Source organism: Pelophylax lessonae, assembly GCF_965119305.1.
Source record: "Pelophylax lessonae genome assembly, chromosome: 4".
Taxonomy (NCBI): domain Eukaryota; kingdom Metazoa; phylum Chordata; class Amphibia; order Anura; family Ranidae; genus Pelophylax; species Pelophylax lessonae.
Genome location: NC_138771.1, coordinates 102,679,120 through 102,703,451, shown reverse-complemented (window position 1 = coordinate 102,703,451; position 24,332 = coordinate 102,679,120). Strand labels below are relative to the sequence as shown.

The 24,332-nt window shown below is 45.7% G+C and overlaps 1 protein-coding gene across 1 annotated transcript in view; it reads right to left on the bottom strand.

The window, feature by feature from the left end:
* The window catches only part of MINDY2 (MINDY lysine 48 deubiquitinase 2), a 187,086-nt gene that overhangs the window by 95,393 nt on the left and 67,361 nt on the right, over positions 1 to 24,332 (bottom strand). The window contains exon 5 of the mRNA XM_082257052.1: positions 19,765 to 19,907. Coding sequence (XP_082113178.1) covers positions 19,765 to 19,907 — 143 coding nt within the window. The remainder of the gene's footprint in view (positions 1 to 19,764; positions 19,908 to 24,332) is intronic.

Sequence of the window (24,332 nt, the reverse complement as noted above, 5' to 3'; positions counted from 1 at the left end):
TGCAGTCTACCAATACCCCAGACTCCATGGGAAGTTGTGTCCTTGGACTTTATAGTAGAACTACCACCTTCCAAAGGATTTAATACCATTTTAGTGTCAGTGGACCATCTGACAAAGATGGCACATTTCGTTGCTATTCGCAGACTACCTTCGTCCAAACAAACAGCGGAACTACTGATGAAACATGTCTTTAAGTTACATGGAATTCCAAAAACTCTTTTGTCTGACCGTGGATCACAATTCATCTCCAAGTTTTGGCAAGAACTATGTCACATACTACGAATTGAGCGAAAGCTCACTTCTCCCTACCATCCTCAGACCAACGGACAGACTGAAAGAGTCAACCAGTGCTTCGAACAATATTTACGTTGCTACACATCATACCTACAGGATGATTGGGTGGATCTCCTCCCTCTGGCAGAATTTGCCTACAACAACGCAACCCACAGTACGACCAAACAGAGTCCGTTCTACTTGAACTATGGGTTTCATCCCACTATTCTTCCACCACGCATCCTTCCATCAAGTAACCCAGTAGCCACAGACTATCTTACCCAAATAAAAGACTCTCTGGGTTTACTTAATACTACCATCTCACACGCTCATAGTCAACAAAAAAAGTACTATGACCTTCGTAGAAGACCTTCTCCTCAGTATGCTATTGGGGACCTCGTTTGGCTATCAACAAAAAACTTAAGATTAAAGATCCCTAGCAAAAAGCTTGGGCCTCTATTCTTGGGACCCTTCCCAATCAGGAAACTTATTGGAAAAGCTGCAGTACAGCTCACATTACCAACAGACCTCAAGATACATCCCATCTTCCATGTGTCGCTACTGAAGCCCCATGTTCCTGACCAAGGAATAAGGCCTACCATCCCACCTCCACCTCCTGTACAAGTTGAAGGCGGAGAAGAATATGAGATAAAGGAGATTCTGGATTCTCGTATCCACAGAAGAAGACTCCAATATCTAGTACGATGGAAGAACTATGGGCCCCAAGACGACACCTGGCTGGATACCTCTGATATACATGCCCCTAGGCTGATTCGCAATTTTCACGCGAAATACCCGGAAAAACCAGTTCTAGAGGCCTTCCGGAGCCGGCCTTAAGGGGGGGGTACTGTAATGTTCTGGTACCCTTATTCCACTTTCCAGTTCAGTGTATGCGTCCCACCATTCTCTTCTGGTAGGTGCGCATACAACTTTAAGACCGATGCTGTCATCACTGAGCGCCGCAGAGCGGCTATTTCAACCGCCGGCGTTCTCACTCACATGTTCGTTCAACCTGCCTTGAAGCTCATATGCTTACAAGCGTACCTCGCTGTCAGAACCTCGTTACTGATCCCTGTATCCCGCTACCGGATCACTCGCTCATACCGAACCTCTCTACTACTGCTTGCTATTAGTGATAAGTACCCCGCAGGGGAATCCTCCATAACCTTCCTACTAAGCTTACACTATCTAGCTCTGCATATTAAGGACTGTTACTATCATCTGCACTATTATTTAGATTGCTAGCTCTTGAGCCTACTAACATCTATCCTTGCACTGGGTTAGTCTCTCCTGTATGTCATCTGCTATCCTACCACCTACTACCATACATGATTGCTAACCTATCTACATCCTACCTGTTACCATCTATACTCTCATGAACATTTCTCTCAAGTGCTGTTCACCTATTGACACTGTTCATACCTGTCTCTTCAGCTCATCACCACTATACTGCTATATACATCTATCACTTCAGGAACATCTTATTGAGTGTGTATATTTGTATGCTGAATCAGACAGACCACAGTGATGAGTCTTGGGAGTTGGAATTGGTATTTCAACGTATCTCTACATGACTGCTGAGTGGAGTTTTTCTGCAGCTGCAAATCCATCTTGTTTCAGAAAACGCAGGAGCGTTACACCCCCCTGCACTATACCCACACTGCAAACAGTAGGGCATGCACCTGGGACCCCCTCCAGACAAACAGGGCAGGGCACACACTATCCCAGAACTAGTGATCGACCGATATTGTTTTTCGTTGCCGATAACAATATTTTGGCCATTGCATATCGGTAACAGCCGATATGGGAAGATATTTTGAACATTTAAAGTTTTGCAAAATAAATACAATTTTCGTCACAAATCTGTTACTGAACGTGTTAATGTTTGTTTACTAACATTTTTAACACTGCAGTCAGTGCAAATAAACTGCTAGAAAAAAAAGCTAGACAACAACAAACAGCTAGACAGTGGATTGGAGGAGTCAGTGGACTACTGCTGCAGTAGTGCACACATTGCATTAATTTTAATCACTACTGCAGTCAGTGCAAATTAAACTGTTAGAAAAAAAGCTAGACAACAACAAACAGCTAGACAGTGAGTGGATTGGAGGATTCAGTAGTCGCTGCACTACTGCAGTAGTGATTTAAAATGATTGCAGCAGTGAGTGGCACACTACTGCAGCAGTACTCCACTGACTCCAATCCACTGTCTAGTTTTTTTTCTAGTAGTTTTGCACTGACTGTGCGGCTGACCTTGCGCATAGCTGTGGTCTGCACCTGCTCGCTGGGCTGGATGGACCACTGGGTCAAGATTATCCAGCCCGTCGTCCAGCCTGGCAGTTGATTGTAGATCTCTCGAGATAAAAAACAAAAAAGATGTAAGGAAGGAGAAAAAATTGCTAGGACCAGAGATCCCAGCTGGGAGCCTAGGTCCTTATCCTGACTAGGCAGATTAAAACGTATTACCTAGAGCGGGGGGAGGTTATATACCAAGCTGAGGATGGCCTATGGGCATTGCCAGGTGTTTTTTGTTCTGACTAGTCCTACTCCTGGAGGAGGCAATATAACCCAGTAGCTATGATTTATGGAGCGTTGTGTTGATGAATGAAGCGAAACCAAGGTTTTCAGCTTTAAATGTGGAGAAGCTCCTTTTGGCCCACATATTTTTACATAGTATATTATATCTCTATAAAATCACAGTGCAGCGCTGAATAAAACTAATAACATATAGTCCTAACCAAAAGCAATAACTGCATAAAATTAAATGAGAGTCCCAAGGTGAACAGGTGCTCATGCAGAGGATAAATCCAATAGGTGTAATCCACTCAGTGAATCCTCCACCAGTCAAACTAGCATCTCACCTCCAGACAAGCCCGTGTTAACAAATGGGCAGACATGCAGAGTCCTAGAGACCAATAGTGTAAGACAATCACTGCTGTAGCACTGTAGATGACCTGGGATCCTCATTCCATGGCAATCCAGTCCGTCACCATAAAAACATAAAATACTGCACATAGTGTGTAATGTAATTATGAGACACTTTATTAATACAAATGGTTAAAATTACCGAATCAAGCACTGTGCCCAGTGCGAGGTATTACAGCTGATCCATACAAAGTTCTCCGTGCTGAACGGTGGGTGATGTCATCAACTTCTCCCTCCATACGCGTTACGCCCCCAGTGGGCAGGGCTTCATCAGCGGATCTATCTCTATCTCTAGAGATTATATCTCTACTTTGCATCCCCTGGGTGGCAGTGGCTCTACTTGCTTCCCATCCCTTCAGGCATGTTGGGACCTAACATCTCTAAGTCCTTTTTTTGAGGGGCATCTCCACATCCAAAAGGGGGACACCTTTTTGTTTTCTGCTTACTGTAAAATGAATGGCTCATCATAGTTGGTAAAACCGGATTTAGTCTGTTGGGCACATTGTTGATCAGTTCTTTTTCAATCAAATATGTGTCTCTCTTGTAAGCTGGTAACTTCCTGCTCTTTCAGTTATGCAACTGGTGGTTTCTCATGTTACCCCCATACTCACCTCCAGTGATCCTGACCGTCGTCAGGTACCTGAGTGGTGAAAATTAAGTAGTGAATCACTACACATCCTATTCCTTTTATCTCCCTTAACTTGGACCTTTCGGATTTCCAAAGTACATTTGAACAGCCTAATTTTTTGTCCCACCCTCTCTCTTTGACCCTTCACCCCCCCCCCTTCCTCTTCCTCTTTTTCCCTTAGCCCTCCCTCAACCCTCCAACCTCCCCGCCTTACCCCTTTTTTCCCCCATTTTCTTTCCTTTTTTTGTTGCACACCGATTATATAGTGTCCTGGACTCTAAACTCACCAATTTAAAAAATGAGTGAAAGCTTTCCACTCTTTTCAGTCTCACCAATCTGATGTGGCTTGCTTACAGGAGACCCATTTTCAGTGGAGCTCAGTCCAAAAGTGCTTACATGCTTTGTGATTAATTAGCTCAACAGTGGGTTGTGCGTGACTCCGTTGATGAGTCCACAGTATGGTTAAATAGTACAGCAGGCAGCAGGATCTTGGTAAACACAAGCGCTGTTTCTTAATAAAGTCAGTGTCCACAAAGTACAGGCATCAAAATCACAAAATAACACTAAAAAAACACAATAAAAACAGCCCAGAGTACTCAGACCTGCTTCAGCTGGGCTTGTTAACCCCTCAGTGACCCACGCTGCACAAAAAGAAAAACTGTATACTGTTTGAATCTGGGACAAAATATCTCCCATCCGGGACACAACCAGTAGTTTATCCTGGTCTCCTGTCACAGCTTCCTAACCCTCAATTTTACACAGCCTCTGCAAATAACAGCAAGGAGTACTAATAGCTTTTCGTAACTGGGTCCATTTCTCATGTAGCAAATTGCTAACCCTGAGGGCAGGTACATAGTTCTTGTGGGCTCAATCTTCAATTCTCACATTACATATGTATAGAAATCAGCTTTAATAAACACAATTATCTAGACAATACAAAACCCACTATCTATCTCATAAAAGCATTATTGGCCAATTGTTAAAAAACACATACCCATGGCAGCTGCAGAGAAGTTTTAGAACATGTGTTAACATAAAAAATTGTGTGATATTGCCTCTGAAGCAGAAGGCATGTCCGCCAAAACCGGTCAGGCTTCCAGGTTGTTCCAATGCAGCCAGCTTTTGGGATACCTCCTCCCCTACCTCTATTCCTTTAAGGGACTGACTTCATCTAGAATATGGACTGATACACCTTTATTGCCACAAATACAGCTTGGACTTTTCAAGATCCTTATGGATGGCTAAGTACACTTCCTTTACTTGAGTGTTGAATGGCTTTTGGTTTCTTTTCAAATCACACTGATGGCTTCCACACTGGGCAATGATAAACCACATATCACAAGGTTGGAAAAGTCTCCTGTCATTCATTTGCCAATCAAGGGAGGACAGCAGATGCCTTGCTAAATGAGTTTCCCAATGGTACTTGATGCTTACCGTATAGGCCAACATTTCACTCTCATTTCAAGCTGGATACATAAGGACTGATCCCCATAGGATACCCTTATGGTTTTCACAGTTCATTAACCACATGCAGTGGCCAACTGTATCACCCTCAGCTGGGTAGATCCCACACCGCGGCCCAAACAGTGTTGGCCACACGGGGGCGACATTGTCCACAAGTGGTTTGGATTTTTCTGCATATCCATGAGGTCTCTAGATGGACTTTGTCCAACATTCAACTTTAAATTAGCTCTAGAACATATTCTACCTCAGAATTCCTCTTTAAGGAACTTTCTGCAACATTCAGCCAAAAGCTATATATCATTATCCTATAATATGGAGGAGGCAATATCACACAATTTTTGATTTTGTTAACACATATTGTACCCTCTACTGTGGCACATACATCCATATATATGTGCTAATATTTTTCTCTTCCTCCCCCTTAGTGCCGATTCACACTGTTCCGACTTGTCAGGCGACTTGGTCGCCTGACAAGTCGTGCTCCATTCTGTGCAATTGGAACCGTTCTAATAGGAGCGACTCAAGTCGCTCCGACTTGGAAAAAGGTTCCTGCACTACTTTTGGGGCGAAGTCGGAGCGACTTGCATTGACTTCCATTATGTGAAGTCGGTGCAAGCCGCGCCAAAGTCGCGGTGCGCGGCGACTTCGTTAAGTCGCCCCCCGAAGTTGTGTCACCATAGTGTGAACCGAGGCTTGTTTTTTGGAGAGGTTTTTGTTTACACAACTTCCCTGTAGCTGGCATGGTTAGGTGTTTTTAAATAATTGGCCAATTTTGCTTTTATGAGATAGATAGTGGGTTTTGTATTGTCTAGATCAGCCTTTTTCAACCAGGGTGCCTTGACAAAATGTCTAAAATGTATGCAAGCCAGCAGGTAGATGCAGCCTACCTTTTAGTTTAACAAAACCACCGGTTTTCATTATGTACCATTACGAATTTCTAGACACTGGCATCCTAACAACCAATGATGCCATCAGTTGATAAGGAAGATGTTGCCTCAAAAGCATCCTTGTTTGACCCTCCTCTGCCCATCTCCCTCAGCACTGGGATGACATTAGCTGACTGATGGAGAGAAATTGAGGGAGAAGAGAAACATTGGAAAACTAGTCAGTGCCAGTGTGCAAAAGAGTATTTGCTTCGGAAGAAAAAAAAAAAAAATCACCTTGTAAGTTGGGTGTCCTACTTGTGGATGTTGCTGCATTGTGTAAAGCTATTAGAATCGTTTTTTACATTCTAGAATGGGGTGCCTCGTGACTTTCCCTACTTTTAAAGGATGCCTTAACTGAAAAAGGTTGAGAAACACTGGTCTAAATAATTGTGTTTAATAAAGCAGATTTCTATACACCTTTCAGATCAGAGTGTACTATTGAAGTTGAAATCAGTCAGGCTTTTAGATTTCCTTTTTTTCTCATATATGAATATACTGACAGCTCCCTCTTAACATAACTTAATTTAAGTTCACCCCCCCCCCTTTTTTTTTTCTTATCCTATTCTGTCTTGAGGACACATTTAAAAACTTTTAAACATTTTTCTTCTCTCACATTACATATGGCACATATAATGGCCCGATGCAGGCCCCTTATCTCAGTACAACCTTGTGGATGTGTGACGGGAAAAATATCTTTCCACTAAATCCTCTATATTTTACTCCAATCCTCACAATATGTTCTCCTATATAGTTCACATTCTTGCATACCGTACCCTCCTACCCCAGGTAAATAACCCCTTAATTTCCCCCATTTTATGGTTTGATCATGATGCAATGGGTTTAAGGTTTAATTTCACATTGCCTACTAGAACTGGTGTGACGTGGTCCCTAAGAGACATCCCTCTCTCGGACCCACATGCCTGTTGAAGGGGGTCCTGCAGGGCTCTAAAACGTCATAGTTTTCTGCTGTGATATGATCATTCAATAAAGCATTGGACCATTTTTTGGAGTTCCTTGGTGTGCTGGTGACATATCTCTTGCCTTGAAGTCCTTCTGGTTTCCTGCCAGTGGTCGGTTCAGCACCCACTCACCCTTCAGCCATATTCAGGAATGTGTGCATTGGGAATATTGCTCTCTACTTCCCTCAGACTAGACTATGGATAGGGTTGGATAGGACCCTTTGAGGCAATATTTTGAACTAAACAAACAGTCAAATTGGTTAGTTTGTAAAAGTTTGGGAGGCTTACAAACCTACCATTTGTGGCAAACTGATCCAATTGGCCTCAAAATTGAGAAGCTCACATTAGGCAGCTGGAAACCAACCTCTCTAAAGCCTCTCAGCCTTTTCAGGCTGATCCGACGCACGCTCACAGGGCTTGTTTGTTTCATTTAAAAACTGAACTGAACCTTTTCCTTACATATGTTGTGGACCAACAAATCCGTTGGACTCAGCATCATTTTTGGCCAATAGACTCAATCATATTAGGGTATCTTGAATGTCAATCCAGCTACGTACTTCCAGAGGTAACATTATGACCAACCTGGCTGACATTCTGATATCTTCCAGGAATGTTTGCAAGCCCTCTACAGGAATAGGTCCCCTAGATTGAGACCGTGCTACTGCGGACCTTACTCTTCTTAAACTATCAGATTCTTCGCATCCAATCTATAGATGTAGAAATATCTTTGCACAAAGTACAACATACGATGACATTGTTAGAACCTTCCAAGAAACCAGGACCTGATGGTTTCATGGCAGCTTACTATTCAGGGATCTTCTCACACTGCATCTTACGTGACTGGTCAGCGAATTCAGGACAGGGTCCTCTTTCGGTCATGACTCTTTACAGTCCACTTTCTGTATGATTCCTAAACCTTAACGGACCTCACCTCCTGGGCTATTTATTCAGATGCCAAACTGCTGGCCAAAATCCTAGCTGCCAGAGTTACCTTTGATGCTGGCTGGACTTATTTCAAGCAAGTGATAACCTATAAAAGGTCTCACTTCTTTTACATATAGTCAAAGACCATGTCCAGTGATGTTTCCTTCTTCTGACATAAGATAGGCTTTTGATTCTCTCAGTTGGAATTAGTTACATTTTATTTTGCAAAAATTGGGATTTGGTACACGCTTTCTCGCTTGGATAAAGAGGCTATACAGTTCTCCCTCTGCATATATCAGGTACTCTGGCTTCTGCTTGGAAGAATTTGTAGGTGCCAGGAGGTCCACCCTCTTTTAATCTAGTATCTTTACACCAGTAGAGGGTGGAAGTGAGAGGTGCATGTTCTGTTTTTGCTGTTTACAACCCTGGTCTTTTTGTGTTTTTAATGGCCAATGCTTTGTTGTATCACTTTTAAACGACTCGGTTGTCTAAATGATTTTTTTTTCCTTCTGTAACGGTCAAGTTTGTTTAAAAGAGAGGTATAGTCAAAGCTCGTTTGGCTGTACTTCTCCTGTGCAGAAGCCTGCTGTCAGCTCACATCACAGAGCCAGTCCAGGCTCAGAAAAAATTGCAACCATATGGCTGAGATCTGCCCACATGACTGGACTGGCACTTGGCTCAGCCTCTCAGCGGGCTGTTGAGAGCCTGAGGCAGCCGCTCCCACCCCCGCCCCCTGCACAGCGCTCCAGTGAGTGCTGGAGGGGCAAAGCAGAAAGCGGTGACTGACAGTCACCAGCTCTCTGCTCAGGGAGCTCTGAGAACCAAGCGATCTGCGGTGTTTGAATGCTCTGTTCTCAGCTTTAGAGTGGGCAGGGGACAGATGCAGCATCAAACTGATGCTGGATCCACCTGGGTAAAGTATGATTCTAAAATAAAAAAACATTCCCATACTTCTCTTTTAAACATAATTTTGATAACTTTTTTGAAAATAATAATAATAAAAAAAAAAAAACGTATTGAACAAAAATTTGGGAGCCCTGGATTACACACTTCTTACTGGCAGCCTTTGCCCCCACCTTTCTTACAATCTTAACCTTGAGACTCTCGCCACTGAACATCATTTCCATTGAGAACCTTCCCACTCATTTTCTATAACTTCCCCCTACCAAAATAATCCCACTCACCTCCCCCCCCTTTTTTTTTTCTTACTCTTTCCCTCCTCATTCCTTACTCTCCCTCACTCTACTGCCTGTTCTCTCCTTGTTCTCTCAACTGATCTTACCTAGATACGGTTTATTTTCCATTTCCTGTCTGCCTACCACTGGAGTTGTCTTGCTCCCTTAAAGTGGTTGTAAACCATTACATATACCCAGTGAATTGACTGGCCTCAGGTGATACACAGAGATGAAACAAATCGTCCTACATAAATTGTACCTCTTTATATGCAGCCCTCACTTCTCTACAGCAATTCAACCTTCAGAATTTAAAGCTTTCTGAGCATTCAGAAAAAAGAGGGCAGAGAGCTAAAGTTATACTCTGCAGAGCTCAGTGAGGGGAGCTCTGAGAACTGATTGAAGGGAAGGAACACACCCCCTTCACACAGCACACAGGAAAAGAGCGGAGTCTGACAATCAGCTGGAGCTACCTCCCTTCGCCTTTTTTCTTTTGGGGTCAGGAAAACTTGTCAGAAATGTTTCATGCTGATAGAAGAGGAATGATGCAGCAGACAGGAATGACACTTATGCCCCATTTCCACTGAGTGGTACGGTATGGTTCGGTTCAGTACGGTATGGTTCGGAACGGTACACCTTGCATTTCCACTGCCAATAGTACCCTTTCATGATAGGCGTGGTGTAGCAGGAAAGCTGTGATAGACGATTCTCTGTCAACCAATCAAGGTTCTGCAGAGTGTAGCTCCACCCTGTTGGTATGGTACTAATGTGCTTGGTACCCCAAAGAAAGGGTCCCAAAAAAGTGGTACGGTACGGTTCGGAATTAGGGTACCATTCACAATGGAAACGGCATAAATAGCGTACCGTACCGAACCGTACCAGAAAGCTCAGTGGAAACAAGCCATTAGTGCTCTTAATTAAAAAAAGTGCACACTAGAGAGATCTGGTTTGTTCTTATTTAACGTTTGAGGTTTACAACCAGTTTAAAAAAAAATTTCCCTAATCCCAGTCCCAAAATGAAAGATCTCTGGGAACACTATGTCTAGTACACATTCTGGATGCTATAACGAATTAATAACTATCCCATTGTCCTAAACGATAGTCTTATGTGGCTTTTTACTTATGTTATTTTATGCGCAACATAGGGATTATGTACTATTCTGTTCCACTGCTTTATTACCTGTAAATTATTGACAGTTCAATACAAAGTATAGAAAAATAAAAAGTCAACTGTTTGGCCAGCAACACAGCACTCCCAAGGTAATTCATGAAACATGTAAGTATTGGTAGTACAACCCCTTTACATTGAAACATTTATAATACCAAACAGGAGTGTGCATTTCACATAAAGATACATCTCCAAAGCTGGTGCAAATAAAGTGGTAGAAAAGTGCTAAAATACTGCTGAATGCAGTTTAACCATTACAATCCCACATATGGCTCAATATAGTAACGGTCCTAGGGTTTTTATATTTTTTGAAGTCAGAGTAAATGCATATAGAAATACACCTAACTGACTGGGCTGATATTCTTTAGAATATTAAACACATATTACCAACATAATAAACAATCAGGGAAAGAGAGGACCAGAACACTGCCTCACCTGCAATGGCCCTAAAAATAGTAAGCACTGCAGAAAGGACAAAGCAGTCTTGTCCCATGCAAGCTCACATTCTGATGCACATGACTCACATACATGGACTGCCTAGCAGCCCGCTCATGGGCCTGCACACATTTCTACTGTAAGAGAGGATAAGGAAGGAGATTCAAAATGTCCATGTGCCACACAGAGCTCAACCACCTCCATATTATGTTACTGTGTCGGAGGTCTACAGTAGAAAATAGAAAAACTTCAGGAGAATTAAAATGGCAGTTGAGCAGACACAGTGGTTGGCTGCCTAAGTAGTGGTCAGTCTCAAATCCTAACAAAAAGGAGGGATCCAATTCACTACATCAGAGAGAATAAGACAGGATACAATCATATAGGAGAAAATAGGAAGGCTCCAAAATAAGAGTTTATTCTTTTCTACCATACAGCCCACTTCATACAGCAGCGAGCGTCCACAAAGTAGCCATGCTAGTCAATCACAACAGAAAGAATAGAAAGATTGGGGTCAGAAAAACTGCCACATCTCTAATCCCAATACTCATCCAGGAATCCCTTTCTAAGACTTGATCTTGGTCTGACTTGAATAGCCAAGATGTGTGATAAATACACAACAAATTTTTTTCTAGAGAAAGTATCAGGAAAACTTCCACATTTCTTGTCCTGGTACTCAGCCAGAAACCCCCAGAAACTCTGGCCTGACCAGAATAGTGTAATTTTGTGTTAATAGGAAACAGATAGTTTGTTACTGCAGTTCTCTCCAGAATGCTGCACAGAAGATAGCCACAGTACATGGTGAATCCCTAGCATGGCCAAAGTAACTGCACATGCTCAAAACATGTCTCAGCTCTGGTCCCCAACATACAATAATCCTCAGACGATGCTGGTCTGACCTCAGATATGAAATCCTCATCACTAAGAGTACAGGGACCTCACAGGGAGAACACCAGTATGGAAACTGTGAAAACCTGTATCCAACATTAATCTACAAGCATCGATGGCTGACTGGAGAAACTTCCAGATTTTTACATATCCAGCATGAATCTATTGGTAGTAGAAATTTATCCAGACATTTTTCAGAGCCGAAGGAAGAAGCTGAAGAACACTAGCAAAAACTAAGGCACGATGCTGTGCCAGCCAATGGATTTTTTGTGTCCATTTCTCAAGTAGGGGGAAGCTTAACTGGACAGCGTAATAATGCCCGTGTTGCTCAATGGATAATAAAGAAAATAGATTTTCTTTTGTCAGTTAAATATAAAATACAGCGTGTAACAATTTTATACTTTTTTTTTTAGTCAACAAGCCAAGCTTTCCGCCCATTTTTACATGTTGAGATGTCATTCCCTGTAGAAAAAAAGCTTATTCAAAGAGATAAATATCTCCTAACCCATCACCAGTGGCGGCTGGTCAATAGGGGGCGCAGGGGCGCCGCCCACCCAGGCTAGTCACCGTAGCATCAGCATTAAAAAAAAAACAAAGTGTACCTTTAATGCAACGGGTCGCTGGACACATTGCTGCTATGGAGAGGGGTGGAGATTTTCCCATCATGTGCCTGTTTTTGGTAAGCTGATTGGCGGCTCTTTAGAGTGTCCTAGGGGCGCAGAGTGATGCGCCCCGAACACTCCCACTCCGATTGCCGTCCTGTGATTGGATGCCGTCCTGTGAGTGGATATCATAGGGGCGGTGCTTGGGCGTCGCTGTCTGCTTCCTGCCTGAGCCCGCCCAGACGTCTTTCCATTGTCTCCCTGCTACTGCTACACAGGAGGACGCCGTAGCTGAGTGAGAGAACTTGCTGTCTGGACTGGGACACTGCTAAGCTGACTGGCTGTGAGTATGAGGGGATCTGTGTGTTAACAGAGAAGTCTGGCCATAACTGCACACAGAGGAGGGGGAGGGAACAGGGATCACAATGAACAGTAATATTCTAGAGGGAGGACATGTTCGCCCAGGTCCTAGAGCTGTGTACACTGATCTGCTACATCTCCCCCTCTACAGAGATGTAAAGGGGGGAGGGGGGGGAAGCATCCATCTCCACAGTACCTGCACCATGTCTGCAGTCTCTGGTCATTTACTGATTTACTGTACCATCTCTCCAGTCTCTGACTATCTCCTGTGCCACCATGTCTGCAGTCTCTGACTGTCTCCTGTGCCACCATGCCTGCAGTCTCTGACTGTCTCCTGTGCCACCATCTCTCCAGTCTGACTGTCTCCTGTGCCACCATGCCTGCAGTCTCCGACTGTCTCCTGTGCCACCATGCCTGCAGTCTCTGACTGTCTCCTGTGCCACCATGCCTGCAGTCTCTGACTGTCTGCCTGACACCCTTCCCATCCCAGATTACTTGTTATCTCTTCCAACAGTTCAGCAGCTCAGTTCATTATCTGCAGTCGTTTAAGGTGGCTGTAGTAGGAATGAAATAAAAGAGAATCATCTATTTCACAGCCACCTTAAGAGCCGGTTCACACATATGCGATGACAGACATCGCATGTGATTCGGAGCGTACTGCTCTGCAAATCACATGCAATGTCTGTGCATTGCGAATTCAGCTATACAGACCAAAGTCACACAGGATCCTTTTTTTGGTCCTCACCAGAATCGAATCGCATGGGTGTTCACACCTATGCGATCCGATTTATGTCCGAATTGACAGTTCACACTGCGATATACAAACTAATCTGGGGGTGTCATTAACTTTGTATTGACACCCCCAGTGATTGGCATATGGCAGTGTGAACTGCCTGGGAGTCAAGTGCGATGCAGGAACCTGCAGCGAATTCGCAGGTTCCCGCATCGCATATATGTATGAACCGACACTTAGTGACTGCAGATAATGAACTGAGCTGCTGAACAGTTGTAAGAGATGAATACCTTTTCAAGGCACTGTACTTTGATTACTGAAGGCCCCTTTCACACTTGGGTGACCTCAAAGTCACGCAATTTTTTTTACCGCGTTTTTTTGCCGCGAAGCAATGCCTATTACATTTTTCTGTTTGCGCCCCCTAAAATTTTGAGCACCAGCCACCACTGCACATCACCCCGAGAGCCTCAGCAAAGATGGTGGAATGACTTGCGATGCAAAAAGGATATCTGCAACGGTGCAGAAGTGTGGTATATATTTAGGCATGAACAAAAATGGCCCTATATAAAATAGGAACACACCACACACTGTTTTTAATGATTGATCTATTGTAACATATTGGAATGATTCATGAGCGTGATGTCATTTTCAAAAGACGTCATGTCTTTTGGCGCCAAAAACAGGTATAAAACAGGACAGACATTACCTGTTAGCCTGTTGATGGTGGAGGATTATCATTGGAGATTCTCTAGTGACATTTGCTCTTTTCTTATCTGGCGAGATACCAACTTTCATATGGTGCTTATCCCCCTTTCCTGGTTGGTTGTTAAAATCTGTCCTTTGGTGTACCTTATACTCTTATGCTGGGATATGGAAACAACTGGATTTTTGACTTACCGTAAAATCCTTTTCTCTTAAGTTCATTGACGGACGCAGTTCTCTCTGATTCATATCAGTACGGTAATACTGCCCCCTACAAGAGTGGGACACTAGGCAGAAAAAAGTTCTGGCTATGCCTATGGGCAATCCCAGGGGGTAAACCCTCTCTCTTCCTGCATAGGATGCCAGTTTTGTATCAAAGCAGTGTCAGAAAAGTAACACCAAACCAGCTCAAGATAGAGTGGTGGGTACTGCGTCCGTCAATGAACTTAAGAGAAAAGGATTTTACGGCAAGTCAAAAATCCAATTTTCTATATCGTTCATTGACGGACGCAGTTCTTTCTGATTAATATCAGTAGGGACGTCCCAAAGCAGTGCCATAAAATGAGGGGTGGGAACAGCAGAAAAGAACAAGTCCCCAAGGCCAAACATAGCCGACCAGGCAACAGAGGACTCATCAGCACAAAAGATGAGGCCCACCTGAAAACAAACAGTAGACACACTCAAGGAAGGCCAAAAGCCCTCCAAACAGCAGCCAGCAATTAAACCTTGCGGCCGAAAAGAGGCATCTGCAGATGCCAGCACATCCACCTTATAAAACGTGGTAAAGGTGTGAACAGACTACCAGGTAGCTGACTTGCAACCTGGAGCACAGATGCCTACCAGGGGAAAAGCCCAGGAAGCACTAGGTGCCTGAGTAGAGCGCACTGTAACAGGGAAGGACCTCCTCACCCTTAATTGAATAGACCTGCACCACCACCTGTCCGATCCATCTGGGAATAGACGCAGCAGACGCAGGCAGTCCCGTTCACGGTTCATAATACAGAGAGCGAGCCTGACACGAAAAGACTCAGTAGTCGCCAAGTACACCTTGAGTGCCCGCACTCTAAACAGAGTAAGCAATGCACATTCCTTAGGATGTGAGGGCTCAGGACACAAGATGGGAATACAATGTCCCCGTGCAAGTGACACCAGAAACCACCTTCGGAGGGAAGGACTGATCCAGACGAAGTACTACTTGGCCCCATGATCAACATATAGGGAGAACGAAAGGACAATGTCGCCAGTGCAGACACCAGCACGCAGAGTGACAGCAACCAAGAAGGCCACCTTCTGTTATAAGGTAGGCAGGGGATACCTTTGAATACTGGCAGACAGAGGGTCTAAAGAACCGACTGCACCATATCAAGGTCCCCAGTGGGTGACGGAGGTCGCACCGGAAGCACCAAGTGTCGCACCCCCTGGAAGAAGTCACGCACCAGGGCACAGGCGGCCAACTGTCTCCGGAAGAAATTTGCCAAAACCGAAACCCGAACCTTGACAAAACTCAAGGCCAAATTGTGATCAACTCCCCATTGGAAGCCAAGATCCGGGCCACCAAGTAAGAGCGAGGGGAAAAATCACCCTAGAAGTCACTTCCCACATTTCAAGCAGGGTGGGAATCACTGAAGCAGCCAAACCTCCGTCCTTCAGCACCTGGCATTCAACAGCCAAGTCAGCAAAGTCAGTGACCGCAAAGTCGGACGGGAGATGTGCCTTGGAGACAATAACTCCTCCCCGAGAGGAATTCTCCAAGGAGCGTCTGCGGCCAGCCGAACCAGGCCGGCGTACCAAGCTCGGCGAGGCCCATTTGGAGCCACGAGAAAGACCGGAATCCCTTCTGCTTTGATCCTTCTTGGCAGCAACTTGGGAGGAGGAAAGCCAAACGGCAGCTGAGACTGACCTAGGTCCATCCGTGAGCATGCACACACGACCATGCCGGCGGCAGGTGACCATGCTAAATTCCACGGCATCGTTCAAGTTGAACCTAGCGAATGTTCTTGCCCATGACAGAACCCATGATGCCACCATTGCACCCGCCAGAGGGTCCCGGGAGCGGGCCACAAACCGCAGCACAATCCTGTAGATGCAACGCCAACAGGTCCACGTCTGGAGTGCCCCCAACGAAGACACAACTGCAGAAACACCTCCGGATAAAGGGACCATTCCCCTGCATCCAAGGCCTGTCGACTGAGGCAATCCGCCCCCCAAGGTTTCCACACCTTAAAAGGGAACAGCGGAAGTGCTGGAACAAGGCACACTGCCCAACGAAGAATTGACACATCCGAGGCCGCAAGGACACCCTTTGGTGCCCCCTTGGAGAATGACATAAGCCACGGTCATGGCGTAGTCGATTGAACATGGACCTGGCAGCTGCAGGTGCCCCATCCAGTGAGCCAGGCAAAGACGGATCGCTCTCAGCCCCAGGACATTGATCGGTAACCTGGATCCTCTAGGGACCATACTACCGAAGCAGAGAACCTGCCGAGGACTCCTTCCCACCCAGACAGGCTTGCATCCGCGGTGATAAGTGTTCAGGAAAAAGGGGAGGAAGGATTCCAACTCAAGACTCCCTGGTCAGCCAGCTCAGCCGGATCCAAAAGTCCAGAGAGTTTGGATTTGAGAAGGATCGCCTTCTGGGGGATCCCAGAGAGGGACTGAGCGAAAGGGACTGTCTCGAAAGACGGCACCATCAGTCCCAGAACTCGCATACAGGTCCGAAGGGAGGACCATGTGCAGGACATGAACCGCAGTCTAAAGTTCCAAGAGTTTTTTCCCCAGAGGGAGAAAACACCCTGACTGAGGGCGAGTCCAAAGTCAGGCCCAGATAGTCCAGTCTCATGGAAGGGACCATGGATGACTTCTGAAGTTTCAGAACCCACCTGAACTCCGCCAGAGTAGGAGACTCCACATGGAAAAGCAGATCGGCCAGGAACCCCGGACCGATACGCCCTGCTGCCGCAACAGCACCAGGACCGGAGCCACACCTTTGTGAAGACCCTAGTAGCATAAGCGAGACCCAAGGGCAACACCACAAACCGATAGAGATCCTTCCCCATGGCAAAAAACAGAGAACGTGTAGGTGTCCCGAACATGACAGGATGTGAAGGTAGGCAGCTTGCCAGTGCATCCATCAGCGCCTGTCATGGCAGGGGAAGTAGAAATGTCATCCTCATCATCCAAGGAGACATGGTGCGAGGCAACAGACCCGGCAGGGAGGCCCAACGTCTGCGGTGGCTGAGCCAGACTCAGACTCCGAGACATCAGATGAAGCAGGGGTAGGCGGAGAAACGTCTCAGCGCACCTACCACCTTCACCCGGGCCCAAATGCTTCCTGAACTGACGAAAAGGCATAGGACGGATAGTGGAGATCTGGAAGGCCCTGAGGCCTCTGTGAGGGGGTCAGATGGGAACAAATGGCCTGCAGGGTCCTTACTGAACCTGAGGAACCCGCCAGCAACTTTAAAAAAAAAATGATATTTTTTTTAAAGCAGCCCCACAGCGCTACAGCACCCCCCGGAGGTCAGGCGCATGCTAACAGACCCCCACAGAGAGGGAGAGACCACCCTCATGACACACTGTCCTCCAGGCACACCCACCGGCCTCCACAGCAAAAAAATCTACCGCAAAATGCCCGAAAACGGGTGTACCAAGATGGCCGCCACCATAGAAGCAGACAGAGGCTACAACAAAATGGCGGCCCCGCGCGGGACTCGGGACCCACAGGGGGACCACCCCCAAATGCCCATCCACACCATCCATAGCAGAAAACCCCACCAAAGCCCTCCCCCCGAAGGATCGGTCGAGCGCCGCGGACAGCGCACTCCCCCGACCCCCCATGCGGCCTGCACACTAGGCCCCAGCCTCAGGTAGGCCCAAACAGTCTCCCACGTGGGCGGGGGAGAAAGGGGGGTCGGGTGGTGGGGGAGAGGAGGAAGGTCACAACAGGACAGAGGGAACCCTGGAGTGTGAGGGTCCGACCATCCCAGAGAGAGGGCCCTCGTCCACCCCAACATCTGCCAGGGAAGGGGGGGGGGGACGTTTACTCACCATACCAGGGCGCCATCTCATGACAGGACCCCACGCCACCGGAGTAGGGGGGCTGTCGGCCAAAAAGGAACGCTGCGACATCAGCCTAGACCCTGTTGTGTGCTCCTGGTGAGACGTTTAATTCGCGGGGCCAGTCCCCGTCCAGGGGGACCATGTCGCGGCCGACCCAGCGCGGAGCTAAGGCCTGCACGCGCTGGATGGCCAAACTGGGGTGACCACTGGATATGGGGGTCCAGTCTGTCGCCCAGCCCGGCATAATTGCTAAAAGATCTCACAGGAAAAACGATTCGGAGAAAAAATGACTAGCTAAAAAAATGTACATAAAAAAATAATTACTTCTATGCCAGGACCAAAGATCCCATCAAGAAACGAGGTCCTTACTCCTGACTAGGCAGATTAAAACTGGAATCCTATGCAGGAAGAGAGAGGGTGTACCTCCTGGGACTGCCCAGAGGCGTAGCCAGAACTTTTTTCTGCCTAGTGTCCTACTTCTGTAGGGGGCAGTATTACCCTACTGATATAAATCAGAGAGAACGGTGTCCGTCAATGAACAATAGAGAAAATGTCTTTACTGTTAAACTATATTTACCGCATTCCCCCGATTCCCTCTTGATAAGTTGGAGCTTATACTATATAGTTACGGGTAAATATGTCCATTTTGAAGACTATTTGTATATTTGGGTTATGTCTATGATGGTTTGGTATTTATTTATTTTTTCTGAATAGTGGTTCCTCAGGTTTATTTATTTTTCCATTGAGGATTGACTTATTATTGGGACCCGGGTATATTTGATGTACCATATTTTCTATGCCACTCTGCAGTCAAGTAAGTGGCCAATGGGCTGGAGCACTTATCATACTACACTTGGTTCAGTTATAAATTAGTTTTGTAATACGTTCTTCCTATTTTATAAAGGGCCGTTTTTGTTCATGCCTAAATATATACCACACTTCTGCACCATTTGAGACATCCTTTTTTTATCGCAAGTCATTCCACCATCTTTGCGGAGGCTCTTAGGGTGATGTGTAAGTCAATGTAGTGACGTAGCATGTTGCTCTGTGAAATGTACAAACAGATTGAATACTATGCTTTTTATGTTATATAGGATACATCTCTTTGCTGCCAAGTTACCATGGTCCTGATGATGCGATTAAATGCAAAACGTGTTGACCTCTTGTAATATTTAGCAAAGATATATTGATTGTTGCATCACTTGGTGAATGTTTTTCAATGAGAGCATTCTTTCTTGTTTTTATGAATGTCATTTTTAATTTTTTGTAATAAACATTTAGATGTGGCCATTCTTCTCTTGGTACCAGTAAAGTCTGACATCACATCTCTTCTTCTAATGATATACATAGATGAGGTAACTTTGTTTAGCCTCTTTCTTTGTAAATCTTTAGATAACTCATAATGCTCTTGAAAGCTTTTGTCATGTATTAAGAGTTTTTAAACAAAAAAAAACTAATAAATAGAATTGACCCAAATAGTTTCCCTTGAAGTGCACATTTAACTTGTTAGACCATATCCATTGAAATAAAACAATATAAAAAGTCCCACCTTATATTTGGTCATAGTGCTAAAATGATTGTTCCTGAAGAATACACATAGCTCTCCCTCCTGAATGGTTGAAGTAAGCTCACTTAGCCCGTGGAAAGTCAGCTGTGTGGCTGTGCCATTTAAAAACTGTTCAGCTACGTAGCCTGAAAGAGAATCAGCAATGCAATAATTACATCATATTGAAATATCTTATATCTGTAACACACACACAGTTACATAGTTGCATAGTTACACACACACCTAGATTAAAATTGGTTACCCTAGTCGCAAGACTCCTTTGGAAAAATCGGTGGATCACACAGGCAGCGACTGCAAGGTCTCAGTTGGATAATGTACCAAACATTTTTGTGTGCACTGTACCTTCGAAAACCTCAGGGGTTACTGAGCTAGGCTCCCGTGTTTTGTAGTCTATTCTGCAGACATGAATAAAGGATGCATTTTCCAGTGCACTAAAAGATGCCTCCTGGGCTGATGATGTACCTGCAGGTGCACAGGTGACAGTTCTGTATTTTTCCGCAATTTAGGACTTAGTGCTGATATGTTGCTGTTGCCACAATTGGGATTGAAAGTGCTACAGGTCATCAACTTGGCAAAAGATTCCCACTGGGAGCTAGGGTAAATAATGGCAGGGTTTATTCTTCGGTTGGTTCTGAAGGATCTTTTTAACCACTTCCCACTCAGCAACTGTGCATAAAAAACCAGGTGGGACTAGCGCCGTTCTGACTAGACGTGTCAGAACATGTGGCCACACAGCGTAGCGATCCTGTGATGGCTGTGTCCCCTGGACACAACACATCACAGATCATGATATGGGTTTTAGTCTTAACTTTCACACAGACCAAATAATATACACTGATTTGTGTTATTCTTAACAAAGAAATGTAGAAGTATAACTTTTGGTATGAAGAAAAAAAAAATGAGATTTTTGACTTACCGTTAAATCAATTTCTCTTATGTACATTGACGGACACAGCTCCTGATTATACTTAACCATTGGTTTATACTGCCTTTTACAGGAGTAGGACACTAGGCAGCAAAAAGCTTGACTACGTCTATGGGCAGTCCCAGGGGGTATACACTCACTCTCAGCTATAGGCACTCAGTTTTGTTACAAGCAGTGTCAGAAGAAAGCCAACTCCAGAGGGGTTGGTGCTGTGTCCGTCAATGAACATCAGAGAAATTGATTTTACGGTAAGTCAAAAATCCCATTTTCTCTTTCGTTCATTGACAGACACAGCTCCTGATTTTGTTAACCAATGTGACGTCCCAAAGCAGTGTTAAAATTCTCAAGGCTAACCACAGCCAACCAGGTAACAGAGCTCAACCATAAACAACTGGAGCTCAACTGAAAAACAATACACCCTCAAAGAGAATCAGGTACTCTAAACAGCAGCCAGCAAAACCTTGCAGCCAAAAGAAGCATACGCAGATGCCAACACAACCACTTCACAAAAAAACTTTGTAAAAGTGTGCAACGACAACGAGGTAGACGCTTGAAGATGGAAAGCACAGGAGACACTAAGCGCCCTAGTAGAGTGCGCCTAAACAGGGAAAGAAGGAACCTAACCCCTGATGTAATAGATCTGAACCACTGTCTGTGTGATCCATCTGGAAATGGTAGTAAAAAAAGGAGAGAAACCTTTGTGAGGTCTGTCCATGAGCGCAAATAGGGAGTCTGATTTCCTAAAAGACTCCGTAGCTGCCAGGTACACCCCAATTGCCCGGACCACATCCAAGACATGCAAGGCAATTTCCTTCAGATGTTTAGGCCTGGGACACAGGGAAGGCAACACAAAATCTTCATTCAAATGACAGTCAGGGACAACCTTAGGGAGGAATGATGTACAGAGGCAAAGCATCAACTTATCCTTGTGAAGCACCATAAGGTGAATGACAAGATAACGCCGTCAGTTCCGACACCCTGCATACAGAGGTGATAGCCACCAACCTTCTGGGGCAACGTAAGCAGGGAAACCTCCCAAATTTTTTCAAAGAGAAGCTTCAGTAGAGCTGAAAGTACCACATTACGATTCCAGGGCAGCAAGGGAGCCCGCACTGAAGGAACCAAATGTCGAACACCCTGAAGAAAAAAGGTAAGCACCAGGGAGTGTGTGGCCAAAGGTCGTTAGAAAAAGATGCTCAAAACCCAATACCTGGCCCTTGATGGTTTTTGTTCAACCGCCCCCACCCGTAGAAGTAAGGTTAAGATCTAATCCACTGAGATGGAGCAAGGATGAACAAACTGTAGCTCCTGGACCAACCAGTCCGCCAGCTCCACAAAGACAGGGGGAAGCCATTCTCCCTCCAGGTCCCGGCGTAAAAGCTTAGCCCACTCGGTCAGAGTTTGTGACACCAGGGCAATAGTAATAACTGGCCAAATTGCGGAACCAGTCACAGTGCACATATGGTGGGCCAGAGCATCCGCCATCTTATTAGCTGGACCTGTAAAGGTCGGGGACTCCTCAACCGGGATAAAGGTAACTCAATTTGACCTGGAAACCGGCGAGTCCACTACAGGTGAGACCGTCCACCTTTTACGCAGTAAAGCCTCATAAGGATACCGCAAACAAAAAACGCCTAGCAACCACTGCGTTTTGGACCACCCCACTGTTTGTGACAATGTTGGCAAGGTAAGCAGAAAGAGGAACACCCCCATCGCTTTGGAGGGCGTATGGGTGCCAAAAGGAATTGGTGCCTCTGACACAACCTCCATTTTTAAAGTTTCACGCACTGACACAAACAGTGCATCCACCAGCGCCTAAGTGCAGATAGAGGAGAAGAGGAATCATCCTCACTAACTGAGCACTCAGGGTGCGTAGACGCAGACCCAGTAGTGTTGCTATATACTGAGCTCATCCCGAAAACATACCAATAAGGGGAGGCCGCCAACTGCGATCCCGCAAAAGGGACGCTGGCCAAGGGTCCACAAATGGACCCCCTATTAGACCCTGCAAAAAACAAAGGGGTCGCCCTCCAAAGAGGTCATAATAGGACAAAGCCCCCTTATAAAGGGGGCAGCACGACATGACGTGTACGCGCAGGCAGGGTATCCTTTGCTAATGCCCCACAAAATAATGGCGCAAGACTCATTAAAAATGAAATGCCCTGACAGCACCACCCGGTCCAAGGGAGGTGCCAAGCTGACCATATGGCCCAGCAGGCCGCAAGCCTCAGCCTAAATTTTTTTGGGGGCCCACCCGCAATTGACCGGATCCTCAGCCTGGCAGATGCCCAAAGGAAGACTGGGGGCTTCACCTACATGCACTTGGGCTACACCCCCCAACGGCCGAACCCGACTATGCCCCATGGCCTAGTAGGGCGCAGACCACCACCTAGTAAGCCGTGGCCTACATTTTTGCCTGGATCCGGCCGCGTGAGGCACGTACCCGCGGATGGTAAAAGGATCTGTTCCTCCAGCCCAACAACCGCCACAGGGAGCCCACCAGAGGACACCCCTGCCCTAGTCACCAACCCCCAGGATGGCAGGGAACCCTGCTCAACCCCCCCATTGCGCACCAGGAAAAAAAAGGTCAGCAGCAACTCCAACCAGCCCCCCTTAAGAACACTCATTAACCTCACCCGGGGGGCAAAGACCCACAGTGACTGAAATTTTAGAGGGGCTGGGGGGAAGCGAGGGGAACCCGGGGGTCCGACCATCCCAAGGAGGGGCGCACGTCCAACCCAAAACCCTCCAAGGGTAGTGGGGGGGACAGCTACTTACTATACTAGAACAGGGTGGACACCGCTCCATCATAATATGGGTGCTGTCGGCCAGAAGGAAACGCTGCAACTCAGGCTGAAGCCAGTTCGTATGCATCCTCATGAGCGTTTAACTCGCAGGCCAGCCCCCCGTCCAATGGGGCTATGTCGCGGCTGACCTAGCGCGGAGCTGTGGTCTGCACGCACTCACTGGCTGGACTGGGGGGGCCCTAAGGATCTATATTATTATCAAATTGATTGTAGATCTCACAGGAACAAAATAATAAAAGGGGAAAAGAAATTCCATTTAAAAAATAAAAAATTGCCAGGACCAGAGATCCCAGCAAGGAACTAGGTCCTTACTCCGGACTAGGCAGAAAGAAAAACTGATTGCCTATAGCTGGAAGATATACTCTTAATTCCAGTCCTGTAGCCAAAACAGGAAGTGGAAAACTATCCAAAGCGGGTAAATTCCCTTTCAGACAGCTGTCACTAAAAAAAGTGTCCTCATTGGAAGAGTTATCCTCTATTCCTGTTCTAGTGGCAACTCAACATTTTAGATTTTCCCAAACAGAGCACCCTTGCAGCTAAACACAGACAGCAATAAGACCCTAACAGGTGTTCAATTTATTACCTACTCCATCAAAAAAAAAAGAAAGAAAAGGAAACGTTTCGGGTTTAGAACCCACCAATTTAACAGTTTTAAAAAGAAAACTCAAGTCAAAACTTTTCAGTAAATGCTATCAAGTCCTTAAACATATCAATGTTGTTTTTCACAGTGTTTTACTTACATTCTGCCTACTAGCAATTGTGAACTCAAGGCGTGCCTCTGGTGACAGTTTGCTTAGATCAACTTTCAACCAATTTTT